The sequence below is a fragment of the Mirounga angustirostris genome, unplaced genomic scaffold (genome assembly GCF_029215605.1).
Source record: "Mirounga angustirostris isolate CCGP_5_RB_7025 unplaced genomic scaffold, mMirAng1.0.hap1 SCAF_1, whole genome shotgun sequence".
Lineage (NCBI taxonomy): Eukaryota > Metazoa > Chordata > Mammalia > Carnivora > Phocidae > Mirounga > Mirounga angustirostris.
Genome location: NW_026991709.1, coordinates 202,728,868 through 202,747,944, shown reverse-complemented (window position 1 = coordinate 202,747,944; position 19,077 = coordinate 202,728,868). Strand labels below are relative to the sequence as shown.

General features: G+C 61.5%; 1 protein-coding gene across 6 annotated transcripts in view; it reads right to left on the bottom strand.

Annotated features, from left to right (window-relative positions):
• Positions 1-53: 53 nt before the first annotated feature.
• Positions 54-19,077, bottom strand: part of ISYNA1 (inositol-3-phosphate synthase 1) — a 77,255-nt gene continuing 58,231 nt past the window's right edge. For 2 of the 6 annotated variants that reach the window (XM_064597650.1, XM_064597664.1), the window contains 15 exons: positions 16,082-16,178; positions 14,432-14,906; positions 11,014-11,080; positions 10,579-10,750; positions 9,537-9,581; positions 3,006-3,134; positions 2,703-2,864; positions 2,283-2,415; positions 1,962-2,155; positions 1,573-1,722; positions 1,274-1,489; positions 993-1,184; positions 788-901; positions 496-713; positions 54-356 (listed from right to left, as the gene is read on the bottom strand). In XM_064597650.1, the coding sequence (XP_064453720.1) occupies positions 155-356; positions 496-713; positions 788-901; positions 993-1,184; positions 1,274-1,489; positions 1,573-1,722; positions 1,962-2,155; positions 2,283-2,415; positions 2,703-2,864; positions 3,006-3,134; positions 9,537-9,581; positions 10,579-10,750; positions 11,014-11,080; positions 14,432-14,906; positions 16,082-16,178 (2,566 nt within the window). In that variant the 3' untranslated portion in view covers positions 54-154. Of the gene's footprint in view, positions 357-495; positions 714-787; positions 902-992; positions 1,185-1,273; positions 1,490-1,572; positions 1,723-1,961; positions 2,156-2,282; positions 2,416-2,702; positions 2,865-3,005; positions 3,135-3,240; positions 3,393-6,483; positions 8,848-9,536; positions 9,582-10,578; positions 10,751-11,013; positions 11,081-14,431; positions 14,907-16,081; positions 16,179-19,077 lie in introns of those variants that run through there. The other 4 variants (XM_064597656.1, XM_064597657.1, XM_045862693.3 and 1 more) reach the window with 4 other exon arrangements.

The window sequence follows — 19,077 nt, the reverse complement described above, 5'->3', positions numbered from 1 at the left end:
GGGTGGTTAGGGTTAGGTTGCAGGCGCCGAGAACCTCCAGGTGATGCTGTGGCTGAGAGCGGCACTGGCTTTATTGTCTTCAGGGGTCTTGGAAGGGTTGGGTTCTGAGGGGCAGTGGGGACGAGAGTTTTGGGGGAGATGGATGGCCACGGCCTTAAGTGGTGGGCATCTGGGGTGCGTCAGCCCGAGAGTGCCCATTGGCATCCCCCGTACAGCCGTTGGGGGCAGTTGGCGCTGGTCCTTTCTTGCAGGGCAGAGGGCAGGTGGCGACCACAGGCCCCCCTCGCTTGAGGCCGGGGCGCTCCATCTTGTGTTCCAGAAGCATGTGGTTCTGTGGCGGGAGCCCCACACAGGCCCTGGGGGGAAAGGTTGGGGCTGAGTGGGGCCAGACCATGCGGCTGGCGAACCCCACAGCCTCCAATCCCAACAGTCCCTGTGCCGAGGCCGCCAGTGGACATTCGGGCCTCGGATGGGGACCCCAAAGCCGGGCCCCACCTGAGGATATTCTCGATGCAGCTGCGCTGGCGGAAGAGCGCATTGACCACCGGGCTGCCGGGCGGCACCAGCGGCGCCTTGAAGAGGAAGCTGAGCAGCGACAGCACCGAGTGGAAGCCCTGCGGCTCGGGGTCGGCGTCCGTGCAGAAGCTCACGCGCTGGCACAGCTCGGTCAGCAGCACCAGGTCGAGCATGATGGGCGCGGCCAGGAGGGAGTCCTGCAGGGCCGGCGGGTCAGAAGGCGGGGCAGGGCCGGCGGGCGGCCCCACTCCTGCCCCGGCGGGCCCCGCACCTCGCACGTGTTGTGCAGCACCAGCGTGTTGGTGCCGCCCAGCATCAGCTCCGAGGTGTACTCGTCCAGTGCCCGCTTGCTGTCGCCCACATACGGCACGTACTTGATGACCACCTGGGGGGCCCAGCACGAGGTCACAGGGGTCCCCGCCCTCCTCCGCCAGGGGCTTCCCCCCACCCCCCAGAGCGGCCTGTGGCCCACGCACGCAGTGGTCGGGCTCCTGGCCGGGCGCGTAGAGCACGGGGTTGCTCTGCACCATGTCGTCCACCACGCTGCTCTTGGACACCTCCTTGGAGCGGAACTGGGGCGGCGCCGACAGGTTCTGCCCGTCGTTGTTGCCCAGGTGGTTGTAGCTCACGATGGACATGGTCTGCGGGAACAAGGGGTCCCGCGGCAGCTGCAGGCCCCGCGGCGCACAAGCCCCGTGGCGCGGGCTTGGGGTCCAGGCCCCCCCTCCTGAGCTGTGCACCCCCTAGGCCCACGCACCTTGAGGCCAGAGCCGATAAGGAAGTCCACGAGCACGGACTTGACCTTGGTCTGGCCTGACTTGAAGTCGTCTCCACCCACGAAGACACGTCGCTGGCGGGCGAGCTCGAGCGCCCCAGGCACCAGCGTGTTCTGCGGGGACCCATTGAGGAAGGCGCAGCCCTCCAAGATGCTGGCCACGGCGAAGAGAGTGGAGGGCGACACCTCCAGGCCCAGCTGTGGACGTAGGCGGGCGATCAGGACGGAGGGGTCCTCTGGGGCTGGTCCTGACCCCTCTTCCCGACCCTGGATGCACTCACCTGGATGGTCCGCAGCAGGTTCTCGGCGGTGTCATTGAGGCCTGGGACCACTTCGCAGAAGCGCTCCGTGTTCGCTGTCCACAGCACGATGACTTTGTCTAGCCCAGCACTGGACCGGAAGTCGCGGATGTCCCTGCGGATCTGCTCCAGCTGGGCGGGGAGGGAAGGAGGCTGTACAGGCTCCTTGATCTGGGGAGGTCTGGGCTACTCTTCCCCAAGTGCAAAGTGAGGTCTGGAACCTCAGGATGCGAACGAGGAGACAAAAGGCCAATAACGCAGGGGGTGCGGGGGTGAGGGGGGTGCGATGGGAGGGGTGGTGGGTGATAACTCGGGGCGAAAGGCAAGAGCAACAAGTGGCAAGGGATACAGGGTTTGGGGCGGGGCCGCACCTGCTGTGCGCGCGTGCCCAGTATGAGGTTGTCAGCGCGCGCGCTCTGGTTAGCTGCGATGAACTCGGGGATGTAGACAGAGGGCCGCGGGCGCAGGGCCTCCAAGTGCGGCCACAGTTGCTCCTGCAGCCCCCAATCCAGTACCTGCGCGCGCCGCATCGCCTCAGCCAGGTTCAGCGACGATATGTCCCAGCCTGGGGCGGGGGGGGGGTGGGGGGGGCGGGGGAGGGACGACACACCCCCAAGCTCAGCCCAACCCGGAAGGTGGGCCCCATCCAGGCCCCGCCCCCCACCCAGCCCCCTGCCTAGGGTCCCGCCCACCGTCGAACACGAGGTCGTCGGGTGCCACCATGGGCAGCAGGGCGCTGAAGGGCACGAACACCTCCTGGCCGTCGGCGTCCAAGCCCAGGCTAACGGTGCCCGCCTGCGTCAGCGAGCCGTAGTAGTTGGCCTCCTGGGGGGGCGGCAGGCGGGGCGGGGTGAGGTGGGGCGTGGCGTGAGCCACTAGCCGGCCCGGGCCCCGCCCGGCACCCTCAAGCTCCGCCTTCCTTCTGGATGCCTCAGCTGTGCTCCTCGCCCGGGCAGAAGTCGCTCGGCCTTTGGAGGTCCCCCCCACCCCCGAGAGCCCGCCGGCACCTTAGGCTACGTCCCCGGAGGTTCTCCTCCTTCGTAGAGCTCCGCCCCCTAAAGGCCCTTCCCCCTCCTGCAGGGACTCCGGCCGAGCCCCACCCGACCCCCCACCTTGCGGCCGGTGCGCGTGGGCCAGGACAGGCGCAGGCGGTTGGCCAGCACGGCAGCGGTGAGCGTGGAGCCGTTGTTCCCGCCCCAGCCGACGAGCATGACCCCAAGCCGGGGCACCTGCCGGGCGGTCCGAAAGGTGAAGCGCGTGGACGTGGGGTATACCTGGGGGCGGGCGGTGCAGTGAGCCTGAGGCCACAGGCCCTTCCTCCCTCACAGAGTCTTCGACGTTGGGTAATTCCCGTCTCCTCCCGGCTCCCTGGTTCCCCCATTCCCACCCCCCCCCACCCCGGGTCCCTTGCCTACCTTGAGGACACTGCCCTCGCGGCTGACGCACGTTGTCCGGTACTCGTACTGAGCCTCGATGGCGTCGGGGCCGTAGACCACGTCGGGGCTCTCGACCACGAAATCGGCTGTGGCCTCCATCGCGGAGAGCTAGGGGCGCAGGGTGGGCAGGAGGTCAGCGGGGACAGGAGAGCCGGCGGCCCGAGCCGACCGCGGTCCCTAGGGAGCCCGCACCACGCCCCGGGGCCGCACTCACCGGCGCGGAGTCAACTCGGACAGTGGCGGACGGCGAGGGCTCGGGGCGCGCGAACTCCAGAGAAAAGAGCCGCGGCCCCGCCCCCGCCCCCGCCCCGCCCCTCACCCCACCCGCGCCAGGGAGGAGGGGCGCGCGGGGAGGAGGGGCGCGCCAGCCTAGGACTCGGAGGACTCGGGTTCAAGGCCCCGTAGGCCCGAGCCATCACTGCCCTTGGGTTCCCGCCCCCCCCCGCCCCCCCCCCGCCCCCCCCGCCCCCCCCGCCCCGGGCGCGGCCGGACGTCCACGTGGGCTGCAGACCCCGGCCCGCGCACCGGGCGCGTGGATTCGCTTCGCACCACAGCCGGTTAGGGCGCGCGGCCACTTTCCCTCATTTTACGAAAGAGGACATTAAGGCTGCAAGAGAGCGCCAGGCCCAGCCACCAGGCAGGAGGTGGAGCTGGGCAGGAGGGCTGGGCACCTGGGTCCGAGATAACTGCAGTGGAAACGAGGGTCAAAGACTGAGCCAGGGCTCTGACTCCACAGCCAGGCACTCCTCCAGCCTGGGCCGCCTCCGCCTCCCCCTTCCTGAGCAGGACTACCCGCCACGCACTCCGGGCAGGGCTCACGCGGTGTGTGTAAGGGGCGCTGCGAGGCCTCGGTTTCCCTACCTGTAGCGGGAGGGCTTGGCAGGGCCAGGCTGGAGGGGGGCCGGTGCTCAGTGAGGAGAGGAGGGGAAGGGAGGGGGCAGGACCAAGGAGGTCAGCTGGGGAGGAGCTCGGCAGGCACAGCACTGCGCCCCCCTAGCACCCAGTGATAAGGGAGCGTGGGAACCCGGAGGGCGGGCGGGCGGGGGCGGCTCCCCCAGGAACTTTCCAAAACAAGCGGCCTCCTCCGGCTGGAAAGTTTCCACCACTGGAGCTGACCCAAAAGGTGGATAGTTGGGAACGCTCGCAGGAAACATGGTCAGGGCCTGGCCTTGGGGGCTGGGGGCTCCGAGACTCCGGTTCCAGGCTTTGCCCTCAAGGGACTCCAGTGTGGGGGAGCCGGAAGTAGACTGGGGCACCCCTAGGCAGAGACAACTCAGAAGCAGGGTCTGGCAGGGCAGGTTGCCTGGAGGAGGTGGCTGCTGGAAGCGGTCTTGAGATTGCAAAGACATCTCTTATCAAGAGATAGGAAGAACTGCCCAGGCAAAAACCTGGGGGAGTGGGTTCAGGGGCAGATGAAAAGGTGGCCAGGTGGGAGGGGGAGAGCAGCAGTTTGGGGACCAGGGCAGACCCTCAAGGCTGGGGACAGGGAATATCGTGTAACAAATGTTTGGGTTTTGTCCCTGGTTTCTGGCTGGAGATGGAGTTCAATCGCCAAAGGCTGGTGATTTCATCATACCTACATAACGGAACCTCCGTAAAAACCCCAAAACCGCACGGCTTGGGCGAACACAAGAAGTGTGGGAGGGGGGCACACCTGGAGAAGGGCATGGGCGCCCAGTGCCCTTCTCCACACCCTGCCTTCAGCATCTACTTCCATTTGGCTGTTGGAAGTGTCTTCCTGAGCGCTGTGAGCCATTCTAGCAAACCTTGGAGAGAGCCGTGGGAAGCCCTGACGTATAGCCAGTTGCTCACAAGCATGGGTGGCCAGAGACTTGCGGCAGGTGTCTGGAGCGGGGGGCGGTCTCATGGGACCGGGCCCCTAACCTGTGGGCTCTGATGCCAGCTCCAAGAGCTGAAATACAGTTGGTGCCAGGGGCCGAAGGGAGCTTGCGCTCCGAGTGCCAGGTGACCTGGGAATGTGCAGGGACCGGAAAGGCCCCCAGACCCAGCCCTGGGGAGCCTGAGTACTCAAGCGGCAGCCTGTGGGAGGTGCCAGGAGGAGGGCGAGGGCAGAGCGGTCAGCTGGGCACCGGAGAGTGATGGCAGGGATCGCCTGGGTGTGCAACATGGGGGGACGGTGCTGCCTGGGAGCGACTGGGGACCTCTGTCCCCACCATAACACAGGCTCCTGAGGGCAGGGGCAGGGCTGTCTCCGTCACTAAGTGCCAGTGCCCAAGCGGAGCCTAGCACACAGGAAGGGCCGTGGGATCAGAGTGCTGGGGGGATGACAACCAGGGACGTTGGCCAGCCAGTGGCAGGGGTGAGCGGGCGGCCCCAAGGTTGTGAGGTCGGGAAGACCTTTCTGGGGCCCCTCGGGGGCTGGATTTGTGGCACCCTTGGCTCAGGAAGGATCCTGATGGGCCCCCCTGCGGCTAAGGTGCACTCAGGGATGGCCATGGCGCCTGTGGGCAGCGTGAGGGGCTGCAGGGGAGTCGGTGATGGGCCTGGGGGAGCACGTGGGCAGGGCAAAGCTGCGGCTTCGTGGGCTTCCAGGAAGCAGACATTGGCCCTGGACCTTGGGCTGTGGGGATAGACATGTTATCCCCTAAAAGCCCGGTGTGGCCAGGCTGCCTAGGGAGCAGGGTACACTCTGCCCCACGGGGCCCTCCTGACCTTGTGTCCTGCGCCCCTTGGATTCCCGGGCCACCTTAGAACTCAGGCCAAGGCTGGGCCCAGCGGGGCTGTCCAGGAGGCTAAGGCCCAGAGCCCCTGACCCCTGGAGCCCTTTCATCCCAGGCTTATTCTTTGTTTTTCCTTTTGAAAATAAACACCCACCCCCACCCCGTCCTTCAGGAGCAGGACCCTGACCCCTGCCTTCATCTCCTCACCTGAAGCTTGGGGCAAGGACAGCCGTCCCTGTTGGCATCCTGGGCCTGGGGGATACCACTGGGCCTCGGCATCCCCATCATGGGCGCAGGGGCAGCCCCAGCGAGCCGGCCTAGCAGGGAGAGACAATAGAACAGGCCGTCACTGCTGTCTTCCCCAGCTGCAGCTCACTTCCCCAAGGAAGGGCACTCTCCGGGCCCCATGTGGCCCTACTACTGCTGGGGGCTGTGGCACTTCATTAGGCCCCTGCTGGACCTGGTCTACCCTGTCCACACCTGGGGACACAGCCCTGCTCATATACCCACCGTGGCTCCCCACTGCCCCCATACCCCCAGTCTTCATCCTTTCCTATGACCAGGCGGTGTGACTTCATGCCTCGCACCAGCAGGGCCCACCGCCTCAGCCAGTCAGCTTCCACCACCGCCGGCCTCCCTGCCACCCCCCACCGCCCGCCTGCTCATCACCGTGGCTGCTCCAGGGCCAATCTCCTCCTGACCCCAGCCCGCCCCCGCAGGGGGCCAGGAGGCCCCGGCTGTGACAGACACAAACGCACCCAGGCACTTGGGGCTGCTAGGTTCAGTTCAGTGAAATTTATTGTAGGTTGAAAAAATCAGCATTCACCTGTTTAGTGTACAAAAAGGACACTAGATCTTTTAAGAAAATATTAGGAAACTGAAGACGCAGATGCCTTTCAATCGTAACATTTTGGCAAAAGTGAAAGGTTCTTGTAAACACCAACTCCATGGCTCAAAATAGTTTTTCTCCACAGTACAATATTAAAAGGGGGGGGGGGGAACACAGTATCAATAAGTTAGACCATATTTAATCAGCTAGAACTTTTGTCCATCAACCCCCAAAGCACAAAACTTTTCTTAGCTTCATAATTCCTTAAAAGGAGAAAAACAACAACAACAACAAAAACAACAAAAAGCCAACAACAAAAAGGAAATGCAACTTAGAGTCCCTTGAACTGGTTCCCAGGGCAGAGGGCCGGGTCAGCCCTCCGGCTGCAGCCTCCTTAAATAATCCTTCACCCGAGTCTGCATGTCCAGCTGAGCACATGACATGGCTGTCTGCAGAACTCGGGGGTCCCTGGGGCCGCCCCCCCACTCCATCCCAAATGAAAAACAAAACAACAGCTATTGAAACATGAAGGATCCGTTCCCTTGGTGCTCCGGGCATCCCAGGGGTCCCAGGGCAGGAGCCGGTGCGGCGGGGCGGGCATCCTGCAGGTGCCTCCACTCGGCGCCTGCTCTTTGGGAAGCCAGGAGGAGACCTCCCCGTGGCTTAGGAAAATAGACACGTCTGCCGAGCATTTCTGCTCTCCCTGCCTCACTACTGTGGGCGGCAGCACCCCCCACCTCCCCCAGCTTGCGAGCCCCCGGCTCCAGGTTGCAGCCACTCCCTCTGCCTTCCCCAGTCCTGGGTGGCTTCGCTGAATGTGGCCCTGAATGTGAACACACGCCTCAGGCCCCACTGCACGCCGGCAGGGCCCCTCACACACACACACACACACACACGTACACGCGTGCACATGCGCACACACGCGCGCATGCGTGCGCGTGGCCCCCCGACACTTTGGGGGACACTAGACTAGGCACAGCTACTAAGCAGCAATTATGGTGTCCATGGATCCCATGCCCCCAGAGCGGGCGGATAGGGCACGTTTTCTGAGCTCACTCTCGGGGGGGTCCCCTGACCCCACCGACCCCCAGCCCCTCCCTGAGTGCAAACCCTGCGGTGGCTCTGCTAAGATGACCCCAAGACCCACAAGCGGACTGAGGGATGGAGTGAGGTCAACAGCACGGAGACCACTCAGTCTCAGCGCGAAAAGAAAGGCAGCAGCAAAGGGGGAGATTGAGAACATGGTAACATACACTCCGACACCGCTGCTGCAGCCGGAGCTCCGGCCCAGAAAGCCCCCAGTGACCCCCTACAGCTGAGGGCCTGAAATAGCGGGGCAGGCCGGGTGGGCCGAGAGCCGCGCGGCCCGCAGCCCTGCCCCTGCAGCTCCCAGCAGCTGCTCCGGGGCCAACTGGAGTTCTCGAAATAGACCTGGGCGGGCCTCCACCCCCTTCAAGCAGAGACCCCGTCCTGGCCTGGGCGGGGAGAGGCGGGGACCCGAGGGAGGGCCCGGGGCAGGAGCCCAGCCAGAGCCCAGCACAGGAGGCCCGCCGGCTGCACCCCCCACCCCCGCCACCCCCCTCCTTGGGTCTCCCCCTCAGCCCTCAGGAACAACTCTGAACTTTCAGAGGCATCTGTAATACTGCAGGAAGGACACAGGGCGGCATCTAGACCCTGGTGTCCAAGGAGGGGAGGCACAGGTTTAGAAAAGACGCTTTCTCTCTCATACAAAAATAGACGGAAGTCTCATAAGCAGGAGCTAAAAGTGGCTGGCTTTGTATAAAACTAGAAAAGGCAGGCAGGCTGGCCTCGGAGTCTTTCCATGAGGGGATGCTGGAGCCCCTGGGGCTGCGGGCCGGAGAGGAAGTGGGCTTCCTGAACAGCCCATCCCGGGTGGGGGCTCCTCAGGAGGTGTGGGGGGCCGCGGGGAGTGGGATGAGACGCTGGCCACCCCACCTCAGTCTGTGAGCTGAGGGCACCGGGTCTGCGGGGGCTCCCCTGAAAGCCGGCGTTGCTGGCTCAGATGAACGTGTCTTCCTCGTGTTTATTTTTTTAAATAGATCTCTTTTTCCGCTCTGTAGCTCCCCCCCGCCCCCCGCCCCCCGCTGCCCCGCCATCCAGAACGGTCAGCCCGGCAAGGGGAGCTGGCCTGGCCTGGCGAGCCAAGCAGGACCTCCTGCCCCGTGGCCCCAGGCTAGGGCCAGGCCTGCAGCTGCCGCTGGTCGTACTCGGCAATGAGCCTCTTGATGTGGGCCAGCTTGCTGTGCAGGTACTCGCAGCGGTGCTTCTCCTGGCTGTAGTTGGTGTTGGTCTGCAAGAGAGCGCCAGGGCTGGGCCACAGCCTCCACGCAGCCGGCCTCCCAGTGCGCCGCGGGGCCGGGTGCTGCCCGGTGTGGCGCCCGCCTGCCCACGGGCCGCCCTGGGCTCCCACTGCCCCTGCCTGTAGGCCAGTGCCCACCACCCAATGACAGGGACCCTTGCTCTACCTCAGGCCAGAGCCCCGGGCTGGTGTCCCTCCCCAAGCCCCATCCTAGGAAACAGAGTCACTGCCGCCGGGATGAGGGCGGCCAGAGGCAAGACCCTCATGAAGCCTCCTTCCTGGGCTGGGGGCCTGGCTGGCAAAGAAAAGCCCTGGCGCATAGGGGCACACGCGTGGTGAACCGGCAGCTAGTGGCCTTCGGAGCAAGAACCGATAGGGCCCTGAGGAGGCATTCCTGCCGCTGGGGGTGGGGCACTTCAGCTCCTCCCCTGACCTTGGAGGGAGCTCCGAAGAGCCTGGGGGCTGCAGCCAAGGAGGAGTAGGAGTGCTAGAGGGTGCTCTGCTGCCAAGGGAGATATGGGCTGAGCTTCTTGGCTCTAAATCGGGGAAGGGGGGGTGGGGCAGGAGCTGCTCTGAGGACCTGAGACCCCCAGCCCAGCCGAGGCCCTTCTCTAGTACTGCTCACCTTGAGACAGCTTCTTCTGACCCCACCCCACCCCCCACTAGGGGTGGAGACTTACCTTTTTGATTTTTCGATATTCCTGCAAAATCTGCCCCCGAGTAGTCTGTAGGAAAAACAAAACAGAAAGTACACAATGCCCTTGCCTGCAGGAGACCCCTACTGAGTGACCCCTTCTCCCCTGATAACCTGTGACCTGCAGAGTCACCACCAGCCTTGAGACAATAGTCTCATCATGGCCTGGGAGAAGCTGACCAAAGTAAAGAGAAACAGGCTGTGGTGGGAGGGGAGGATAAGCAGGGCAGGAGGTGGGGGAGGATGCTGGGCCAGGGGAGTGAGGGGCAGGGGCCCAGCCTCAGGGACAAACACAATGGCCAACACAGCGGGAGGGAGGAGGCAAAGAGCAGGCTGGGTGGCCTCCTTCCCTCAGACCCAGCTGGCCTGTCCACTGTTCAAGGTCAAGCACAGAGTGCCCCGCAACACCTGGGGGTGCAGGGGGATATTGGGGAATATCCATGTGGGGGCTGCAGGAGGGAGAAGAGCAAGACCCTGGGATTCCTCCGTCCCAGACCCTCAGAACCCTCATCGCTCCTCCAATTATGAGCTGTTTCCTCTGGAAACCAAAGTGGTCCCCAAGAGGGGAGACAGACCTCAACACCCCAATTAATCAGACTAGCTCTGAAAGGTGGCATGAGGGGAGGCTGGTGACCAAGGGTGGAGCTCCCCCTCCACCCTCACCCCCAGCGGTGAGCTCCCAACTTGGGCTGGCTTGGGGAGCCCACGTGCCTTTGATCAGAGGGTGAGGGGGCCACAGGGACTCCCCAGCCCCACCCCTGTGGCTCTGACAGCATGGGTGGGCTGGGAGCTGCAGAGAGGACCCCAGGCGCTCTTGCAGGGCAGACCCATGTGACCCAACCCTATAGGGCCTGGCTGTTTCGATGGCTCTGAACACAACTCCTGCCCCAACAGGTCGTCTCCCACCTGCGGAGTCGGTCTCCAGTGTCCGCACTGCACCGGAGGCCGAGTTGGGCCCGAGAGCCTGAGGACTCCCACGGCAGAGCCGCAGGGACAGGCCGGAAGCGGGGCTCTACCCCCCACTCTACCTCATACTCCTCAGAGCCCTGGGAGAGCTGCCGGAGCTGGGCGTCCAGCTGCGTGAAGCGCCGTGTGATCTGCTCGATGCGCGCGTGCAGGTCGCGGTACTCGCTATACTCCGCGTTGAAGTCGTTCTTGTAGCTCTGGCGCTGCTCCGAGGAGGAAATGGTGGCGTATTTTCTGAGGAGACGGAAAGAGGGGCCGGCAGGGCTCAGGGGGCCGCGGGGGAGAGGCTGCAGTGCCCATGGCTGCCGGGCGGCCCCACCCAGGCCCCACCGTGGTGGGCGACTTCCTGGCTCCAGCAGGAGCCCAGCCTCGAACAGGCTGTGGGGCTGAGAACTCCCACACGCAACCATGCAGCGAGTCCGCCTGCTGCTGACCTGCAGTGCAGGGGAGAGTGCGGGGCTGGCAGAGGGCGGGAGGCCAGCGAGGGAAGTACTCACAGCAAGTAGTCGGGGGTCTCTGAGGTCGACGTGGGGACGCTTGAGCTGTTGCAGGTCCCGTTCAAACCTACAAAGAAAGAGCAAAAGGTCTGTTGTCTGAAAGACACGGAGGGATAGCAGAAGGGGAGTCAGGATGGGCAGAGGGCCACCTCGGGGGGCCTCACGGGACCCAGGAGCACCGCAGCCGAGCACAGTGGGTGTCCCCGAACCACAGTCGTGGGACGTGCAGAGAGCCCAGATGGCGCTGCGTGCAGGTTTTCAGCAAGCAGCTGCAAGGACAAGTTCATCACAGGGCCGGCGCCTGGGCAGCCTGGCCAGAGCCTGACCCACCCAGAGACCCTGCTGCCTCTGCTCAATGGTCATTACTCTAGAAACAAGCAAGCCCCTCGCCCACTCCGGCCCGGCGGGACGGAGACAGAGGGCCGCCTGGGAAAGTCCTGGCTCCTGCCTGCAGCCCAAGCCACCCACGAGGTGGAACTGGAGGGCACGGGCCTGTCCACGGCGCTTGGGGGCACAGTTGGCCAAAACGATAATCTAGCCTCTTCCCCAGGGGCTTCTTTCCGAGCACAGAAGAGATTTTATCACCGTGCAGTGTACCCTCAGCACATACCGTGCCCCCTTGGAAAGAAAAGCAGCCCCCCTGGCAATCCCTGCGCCGCAGGACTCCCACCAACGGATGGAGCACACGTCTCCCACCTCTCGGGGCGGCAGCCCAACGAACACGCATGTGAGAGCTTAGTCCGTGCTTCCACCACACATGCCTTGCATGACGTACGCCTTCCAGAGTGTTCTGCCATTTGTGGGCCCAGTCAACATTGCCTCATTTAGCCCTTCTGAGATCTTCACCAGGTGAGAGAACAAAGGGGGAAACCAAGGCTCAGGGTCAGATTCTCCTGGCACCTAAGACACCTTCGAGCTCTGGCCTGAGGCAAACCTCAGAGGCCCTGCTCCTACTGCAGCCCTCGCTGCTTGGCCATCGCTCAGCCCCCGCTGCACCCGCTGAGCTGGTTCCCACCACAGGGCCTGGGCCTAAAGGGAACCCTCCCCACAGCTGCCTTCTCCTGTGCCCCCCTGGGTCTGGGTCCCACGGTGAGAAGGCGCCCCCCCGCCCAGCACAGCAGGCTGCCCAGGAAGGCACTCGGAGACAACAGAAGGGGTCCACGGACTGAGCAAGAGTGGGGAGCAGGCACAAGGATGGGCAGAGGGCCCAGGGGTGGACCGGAAGCACAGGGGACAGGTAGCCAGCCCTGAGGGGCACAGGTTGGGGCTATGGGTCCAAGGTGGCATCAGCAAAGGGGTGGCTAAGGCGAGCCACCTGTCAGACAGGTGGGGGCTGCTGCATCTGTCTGGGGTGGAGGCGAGCATGCGGCAGGGCCGGGACGGTGCCACACAGAGGAGTGGGGTCAGTTGATGCCATCCCTCCCGCATGAGACACGAAAGCAAGGAAGCTTCCCCACGTGCTGACCTGGAACCTTCAGTGCGTCTGAGGCAGGGGCTGGTGCACAAAGAACAATGCATTGTTAAAGGGAGGTGGGTGGTTCCCACTGGAGGGAGCACAGGCAGAGCGCACTGTCCCAGAAGGAGCCTCAGAGCAGGACGGCAGGCCTCTGTGCTCAGCCGCTACCGTTACGTTTGAGGCGCCTGCAAGACGCACATTCAGATGGATACAGCACCATTTTCAGTGCCTTAGTTGTCCTCATCGTTTCCTCTGGGCCACCTACTCCCTGGTGTGCCTGATTCCAAATCTCACTTTCCCACCTTAACCTGGGGCAAGCTACCCAGGCCAACGTGCCCTGGGCACAATCTGAAGCCATCTGAGCACCATGTGTCCTCCTCCTTCCCTGGGCCCTGCCAGGGGAACACGGGGCCTTGCTTTCACCGTTTAGGACAGGACGTGCTGCTTGGCTGGGCCTGCCCAGGGTTTGTCTCTCCAGGCAGGACCAGCTCCAGGGAACCAGGCCTTGCCTCCATCCAGCTACTGCCAACACCTGCCCTCCAGCCAGAGGGATGGGCTGGCAAAGGTCTTTCTGGAGAGCAGTTGAACAACTCATTAAAAAGCCTTAAGGAGATTAAAAAAAAAAAAGGGGGGGGGGGGGCGCCTGGGTGGCTCAGTTGTTAGGCGTCTGCCTTCGGCTCAGGTCATGATCCCAGGGTCCTGGGATCGAGCCCCACATCGGGCTTCCTGCTCACCGGGAAGTCTGCTTCTCCCTCTCCCACTCCCTCTGCTTGTGTTCCTGCTCTCGCTATCTCTCTCTCTGTCAAATAAAAAAAAAAAAAAAAAAAAAAAAAAAAGCCTTAAGGAGAAAGCAGCTCTACCCTTGCCCCAGGAATGCCTCCTGCGTGGATCCTTCCTAGGAAAATAATCTGAAAGCAGCACCAAGTTACACAGCCTGAGACTGTCCGCAGGTGGCAGGTGCAGCTGCATCTCTGTGACCACACCATGCTGATTAGGTTAACAGCCACAGGGGCTGTTCAGCTCAGGCACCCCCGGCTATGAACTCAAGGTGGCCCAGGCTCTGGGGGTGAAGACCCCTACTCCCACCCCAAGTCTGGCCTGTCCATACACCTCCCCAGTATCTCTGGGCCCCACAAAGTTTCTCTGGCTCAGCACACAGCCCCAGCCAGCCTTGCACCCCTCTCATCCTGCTGTGATCCCAGGTCTCTCGACTTCCGGCTTTCTTACCTGCTTATGACCTCCTTCTGGCTCCTACAGCCTGCTATTCTATGGACAACTTCCCAAACCCAGTCTCCACAAGCTGAAATGTTCACTAGTGAGCAGGCTACACGAGGCCTGTGGCAGTTCAGGTGCTGCCCCTCTCCAGCCAGGCCCTGTACCCCACTGCCTTCCTTGAACCCCAGCCCCACCCTGCTCCCTTTCAGTGTCTGCGACCTCCCTTGCAAGGAGAGCTGCGCCTGGAACTAGTTCCTCTCCAGGTGCACTGTCCCCTCCCACGGGCCCCAGCTCGGAGGTTCTGTGCTCCTAGCACTGGCCTGACACACAGCAGGACCACAGAAGGCTCCAGGGCCGAGATCACTGGGGCATTCACAACCTTGTATAAGAACACAGGGCGCCAGGGCGCCTGGGTGGCTCAGTTGGTTAAGCAACTGCCTTTGGCTCAGGTCATGATCCCCAGGTCCTGGGATCAAGCCCCGCATCGGGGTCCCTGCTCAGCAGGGGAGTCTGCTTCTCTCCCTCCCCATGCTCTCACTCTCTCTCTTTCAAATAAATAAAATCTTAAAAAAAGAGAAAAAAAGGAACATAGTGCAAAGGAGCTGAATGTGCAGGGCGTGCCGGTATGGGGGCTCATGGCGTGGTAGAGCCCCCTCTGGGCAATGGTGGGGGTGGGCTGGAGCTCACCCCACCTGGCAGTGTCCTCCTACTGCATCCCCCACCCCAGGTCGGCCTCCTGGTACATACCCGGGGCATCTGGTGGGGCTCCTAGGGGGCTGGGCATGTGGTCTGGCAACCGGGCCCGGTGTCTGTCCTCAGTTGCTCTCTCCTTGTCTTTGTGCTTCTTGGACTTCTTCTTGGATTTGCTGCGTGATGAGCCACCATGGGGCCTGCTGGGCTGGGCACAGTCCGTCAGCAGGGGCAAGCTGAGGCACGTAGTTGGGGCTGGGGTGGCCACTTCCCCGTGCTCACAGTCCCGGCCACTGTGGCCCAGGTCATTGCTGACGTCAGCCAGAGGGTCATGGGCCCTCGGGGGCTCCAACCGCGGGGGCAGGTGGGCATCTGTGCCAGCTAGTGGGCCCGGAGTGGGCAGCAGGGCCTCACGGCCATGGGGTGCACTCAGCTTCCCATTGACGGCAGGCTGAGCTCTCTGGGTAAAATGGGATATCCTGGTTTTCTTGCTGACCAGGGAGTCGGTGAAATCAGGAGGCTGTGATCGTTTCTGCAATGGGAGGGAAATAATTTTAAAAGGGAGACTGTCTGGAGCCACTGGTGTCTCCTGAGAAGTGGCTGGGGAGCAACAGGCCCTGAGCTCACGAGGCCCTAGGAAACCCAGTGCCTGACTGCAAGGCCCAGTCTGGCCACAAGGGGGCACCCAGAAAAGAGCCAGGTCCCTGCTAACCTAGGCTCAGCCCACCTTGAGGACAGAGCCAAGGAAGGGCAGTAATAGGCGGAACTGGCCAGCTGAGCACTCAAGAAGGGCCACCTCCAGGGACTGGTCTGAAACGTCACAGCATTCAGCATCATCCCTAGATGATGGGGATGTTAACAGAACCAAGTCTGAAGGACACACGGCAGCCCCACAAGTTGGGACTCTCCCCACCCCCCACCAGACCCAGAACTACTTGGATCCTCAAGGGACACCCTGTGACATGCTGCAGGCCACACCCCACTTCACAAGCGAGAAGGCTGAGGCATGTGAGGTGAGGCCAGACCACGGATCGCCCAGACCCTGGGAAATGGCTAGAGAGCAAGACGGTAGGCGGCAGGCCTACCAGCAGGGGGAAACAGGGTAAGGAGGCTGTCAGCCCTCTACTTTGGCCCAAAGCCAGGGCAGGCACAGACCTGACCTCTCCACAAGGAGGATTCAGGGCCTTGGACATGGGCTGGGAGCCTCCAGGGCAGAGGAGATAAGGGGGGTAAATAAGAGACTTGCTACGAGGGGTTCATGAGCCAGGTGGGGACACATGAGCGCCCGTCCTGACTACTGACTAAATCGGCAATGGCCACCACTCCCAGGGCCCTGTGCCTGCAGCCAGCCCGCGTGATTTTACGGAAACTTCATGTCAGCCCTGGGAGGCGAGTGCACCTGCCACGCCTGCTGTACACAGAGCACAGGGCTCAGGGCAATCCGGGAGCCTGCCCTCCCCTCGACACACCACCCACAAGCATTCGAGGGAACTGCACCGAGGGCCCAGGCCCAGGTCCCCAGTCTGGGGAAAGCCCGGCAGTTGCTCACTCAATGAAGAAAATACCTGGCTCTGAACCAAGGGCCCCATGGGCTGCCCAAACACTGAGCTCAGGCCTGGCCCGCTGGCCCCTATCCCGCCTTCCTCCCCCACCACTGCCGCCACCACGGCCTCTGCACATTGTCACATCCTTGCCCACCGCTCCTACCTGAGGGGGTGAGGCCGAGTTTCCATGTTCCCTGGGAGGACTGGTGGCAGCAGGGTCTCCAGGGAGCCCAACGGCACTCTGCGGTTGGCACAGCTTCCTACGAAGGAGAGGTGGGGTAGCTGTACGGCTCCACAACCTGGGGGGCATGTCCAGGCCCACCTGCCTTCCCACTGACGCCACACTGTCCCGCCTACACCCAGTGAGTCAGGGCGGGCCCTGCCATCCCGACGAACCAGAACAGGGTCGAGTACACTGGGTACCTCGGGGCATGGCAGGCAGAGAGCAGCCCAAACACATCCCACCCCAGGCTCATCCACAGCCCAGAGGACTGCCCACTTGGTGTCCTGTGTGCCCAGAGAAAGCTCGGTGGACCACCCACTCATCTAGACACCCATTACTGTGGAAACCAGAAGCCCAAGTAAAACTGACTGGATATTCAAGCTTCATGCTGTGTCCCTGTGGGAGCTGGGTACACTGGGGCACTGGCCCCTCCTTTTAAAAACAATCATTCAGGGGCACCTGGGTGGCTCAGTCGTTAAGCGTCTGCCTTCGGCTCAGGTCATGATCCCAGGGTCCTGGGATCAAGCCCCACGTCGGGCTCCCTGCTCAGCGGGAAGCCTGCTTCTCCCTCTCCCACTACCCCTGCTTGTGTTCCTGCTCTCGCTAACTCTTTCAAATAAATAAAATCTTTAAAAAAAAAAACCAAACAAACAATCATTCATCCTAATAATGCTTACTGCAGGGACTTTAGAAAATGCTGAAGGGGACTGAGATGCCCTAGCATGACAGGAAGGCCTCCCGGATTCAGGAACGACCTTCCCAGGAGCCAACATGACAATATATCCTCAAGGATAATAGGGGCAGCCACCGGCCTACCAGTACCTGAGCATAACGATGCAGCCAGGGACAAGGGAAGAGACACCCCAACACTCAGAAGGGCAAATGGAGGCCCCACTAGCGACCCTGGCTTGAGGGCCCTCTCTGATCCCCTCTCATTCCCAGAGGCTGTGAGTCTCACGGGAACCCAGCAGCCAGCCCGGTGCCAAGCGTGGTGCCACGGGCCCTCTGTGCCCTGCCGGGGTCTGAGGCTACAGGGACCGCGTCTGCACTGCTCTTAACCAGTGACGAGCCGAGCAGACCTCCTTAACTGACGACCACATGACAGACCGCTGCTACTGTCCCCTCCGTGGTGGCCCCAAATGCGAGGAGAGCCCCAAGAAAAGTGCTTGCAACGTGCAAGCACTCACCAGGGGCCCAGAGTCCCCACGGCCAAGACGGGTACCTCAAATTTGCTGTCCAGCCACACGGAAGCAACCACAGGCATTGACATCTGCTCTCTTTCCAGCCTCCACTGAACAGGCATGAAGAAGAACGGGAAAAGAGAGCAGCACGATCCAATGCTGAAAGCAGAAGCAGTGACTATCTCATAGGATCCAAGAAAATGGGGCCCCAAGCCATAGAACCCCACGGGCCTGGGCTCAGACTCTCAGAGACCTCAGAGAAGGGGCTCCTGCAGGGCTGTCCCTGCTCTGCTCTGGGGCTGTGGGGAAGGAGCCCACAGTGTGGCCATGAGTGAAGGAGCCCAGCCTTCTCTAGGAGGCCAGGAGGCTGCTCAAGACACACCTGGACAATGGGATGGACAGAGGTGTGGCCTCAGGAGACTGAGGAAACAGAGGGGTCCATGGGGAGGTTCAGAGAAACCTAGGCAGCCCTCCTGAGGAAACGGAGCCACTCAGGAAAGCCTTGAAGAGCTGCACCTAGGCCTCCAGGTAACAAATGTCAGAGTCCAAAAGAAACAAGAGAATGCATTTGAAAGGGAAGAGAGACTCTATAAGCAGATGAAAACTTTAAATCCACAACAGAAACACCAGGCTTAATATCCACAGAACACAAAGGACTTGAATAGACATTTCTCCAAAGATGATACACAAATGGCCAATAAGCACATGAAAAAGTACTCAACGTTATTAGTCATCAGGAAAATGCAAACCAAAACCACAATGAGATATTTACCTCACACCCACTGAGAGGTCTAGAATAAAACAAAACAAGAACGGAAAATAATAACTATTGGTGAGAAAGTGGGAAAACTAGAAAACCTTTTAATGTGTTGCTGGGAGGGGAAATATAAAATGGTGGAGCTGTTGTGGGGAAAAGTTTGGCACTTTTCCAAAAACCTCAACTCCAGTCCTCCTTCTGTACTTGAGAAAACTGAGAATCTATGTCCACAGAAATCTTGTACACAAATGTTCACAGGAGCACTATCCACAATCACCAAAAGGTGGAAATGACCATCAACACGTGAGTGGATGAACAAACGTGGTGTATATCCACACACGACAGATTACTGAGCCACAAAAAGGAACGAAGCTCTGATACATGTTACAACCTACATGAACCTTAACCATACACCGTACACTGAGTGAGAGAAGCAACTCACCAAAGGCCACATGTTGTAACAGCCCATTGATACGAAACGTCCAGAACAGGGAAATCCATAGAGACAGAAAGATCAGTGGTTGCCAGGGGGGAAATGGGGAGTATCTGCTAATGCGGGGTTCCATTTTGGGGTACACGTTCTGGACCTAGTAGAAGTAGCAGTCGTACAACACTGTGAATGTAATTAACACCACTGAATTGTGAGAAAGAACAAGGCTGGAGGCATCACAATCCCAGATTTCAAGATACACTATAAAGCCATAAGAATCAACACAGTATGGTATTGGCACAAAAAAAAGACACAAGGGGAGTGACCACAGGGCTGGGCACGGCTGCCGAGGCCTCATCGTGCACTGGAACACCTGGGACAGGATGGGCCCCAGCAGCTACACACACGGGGAACAGAAACACTGAGGAAGAATCAAAATGATGCTGTAAGTGAGTGTCCATGTAGAGCAGAGCCTCAGGGGCCCAAGCAAGCTTTCAGCATGCTTAACTCTGGTATGAATTTTGAACAAGCTGTAGGAAAAGGAGGCGGCCCAACTTCTGGGGTGATA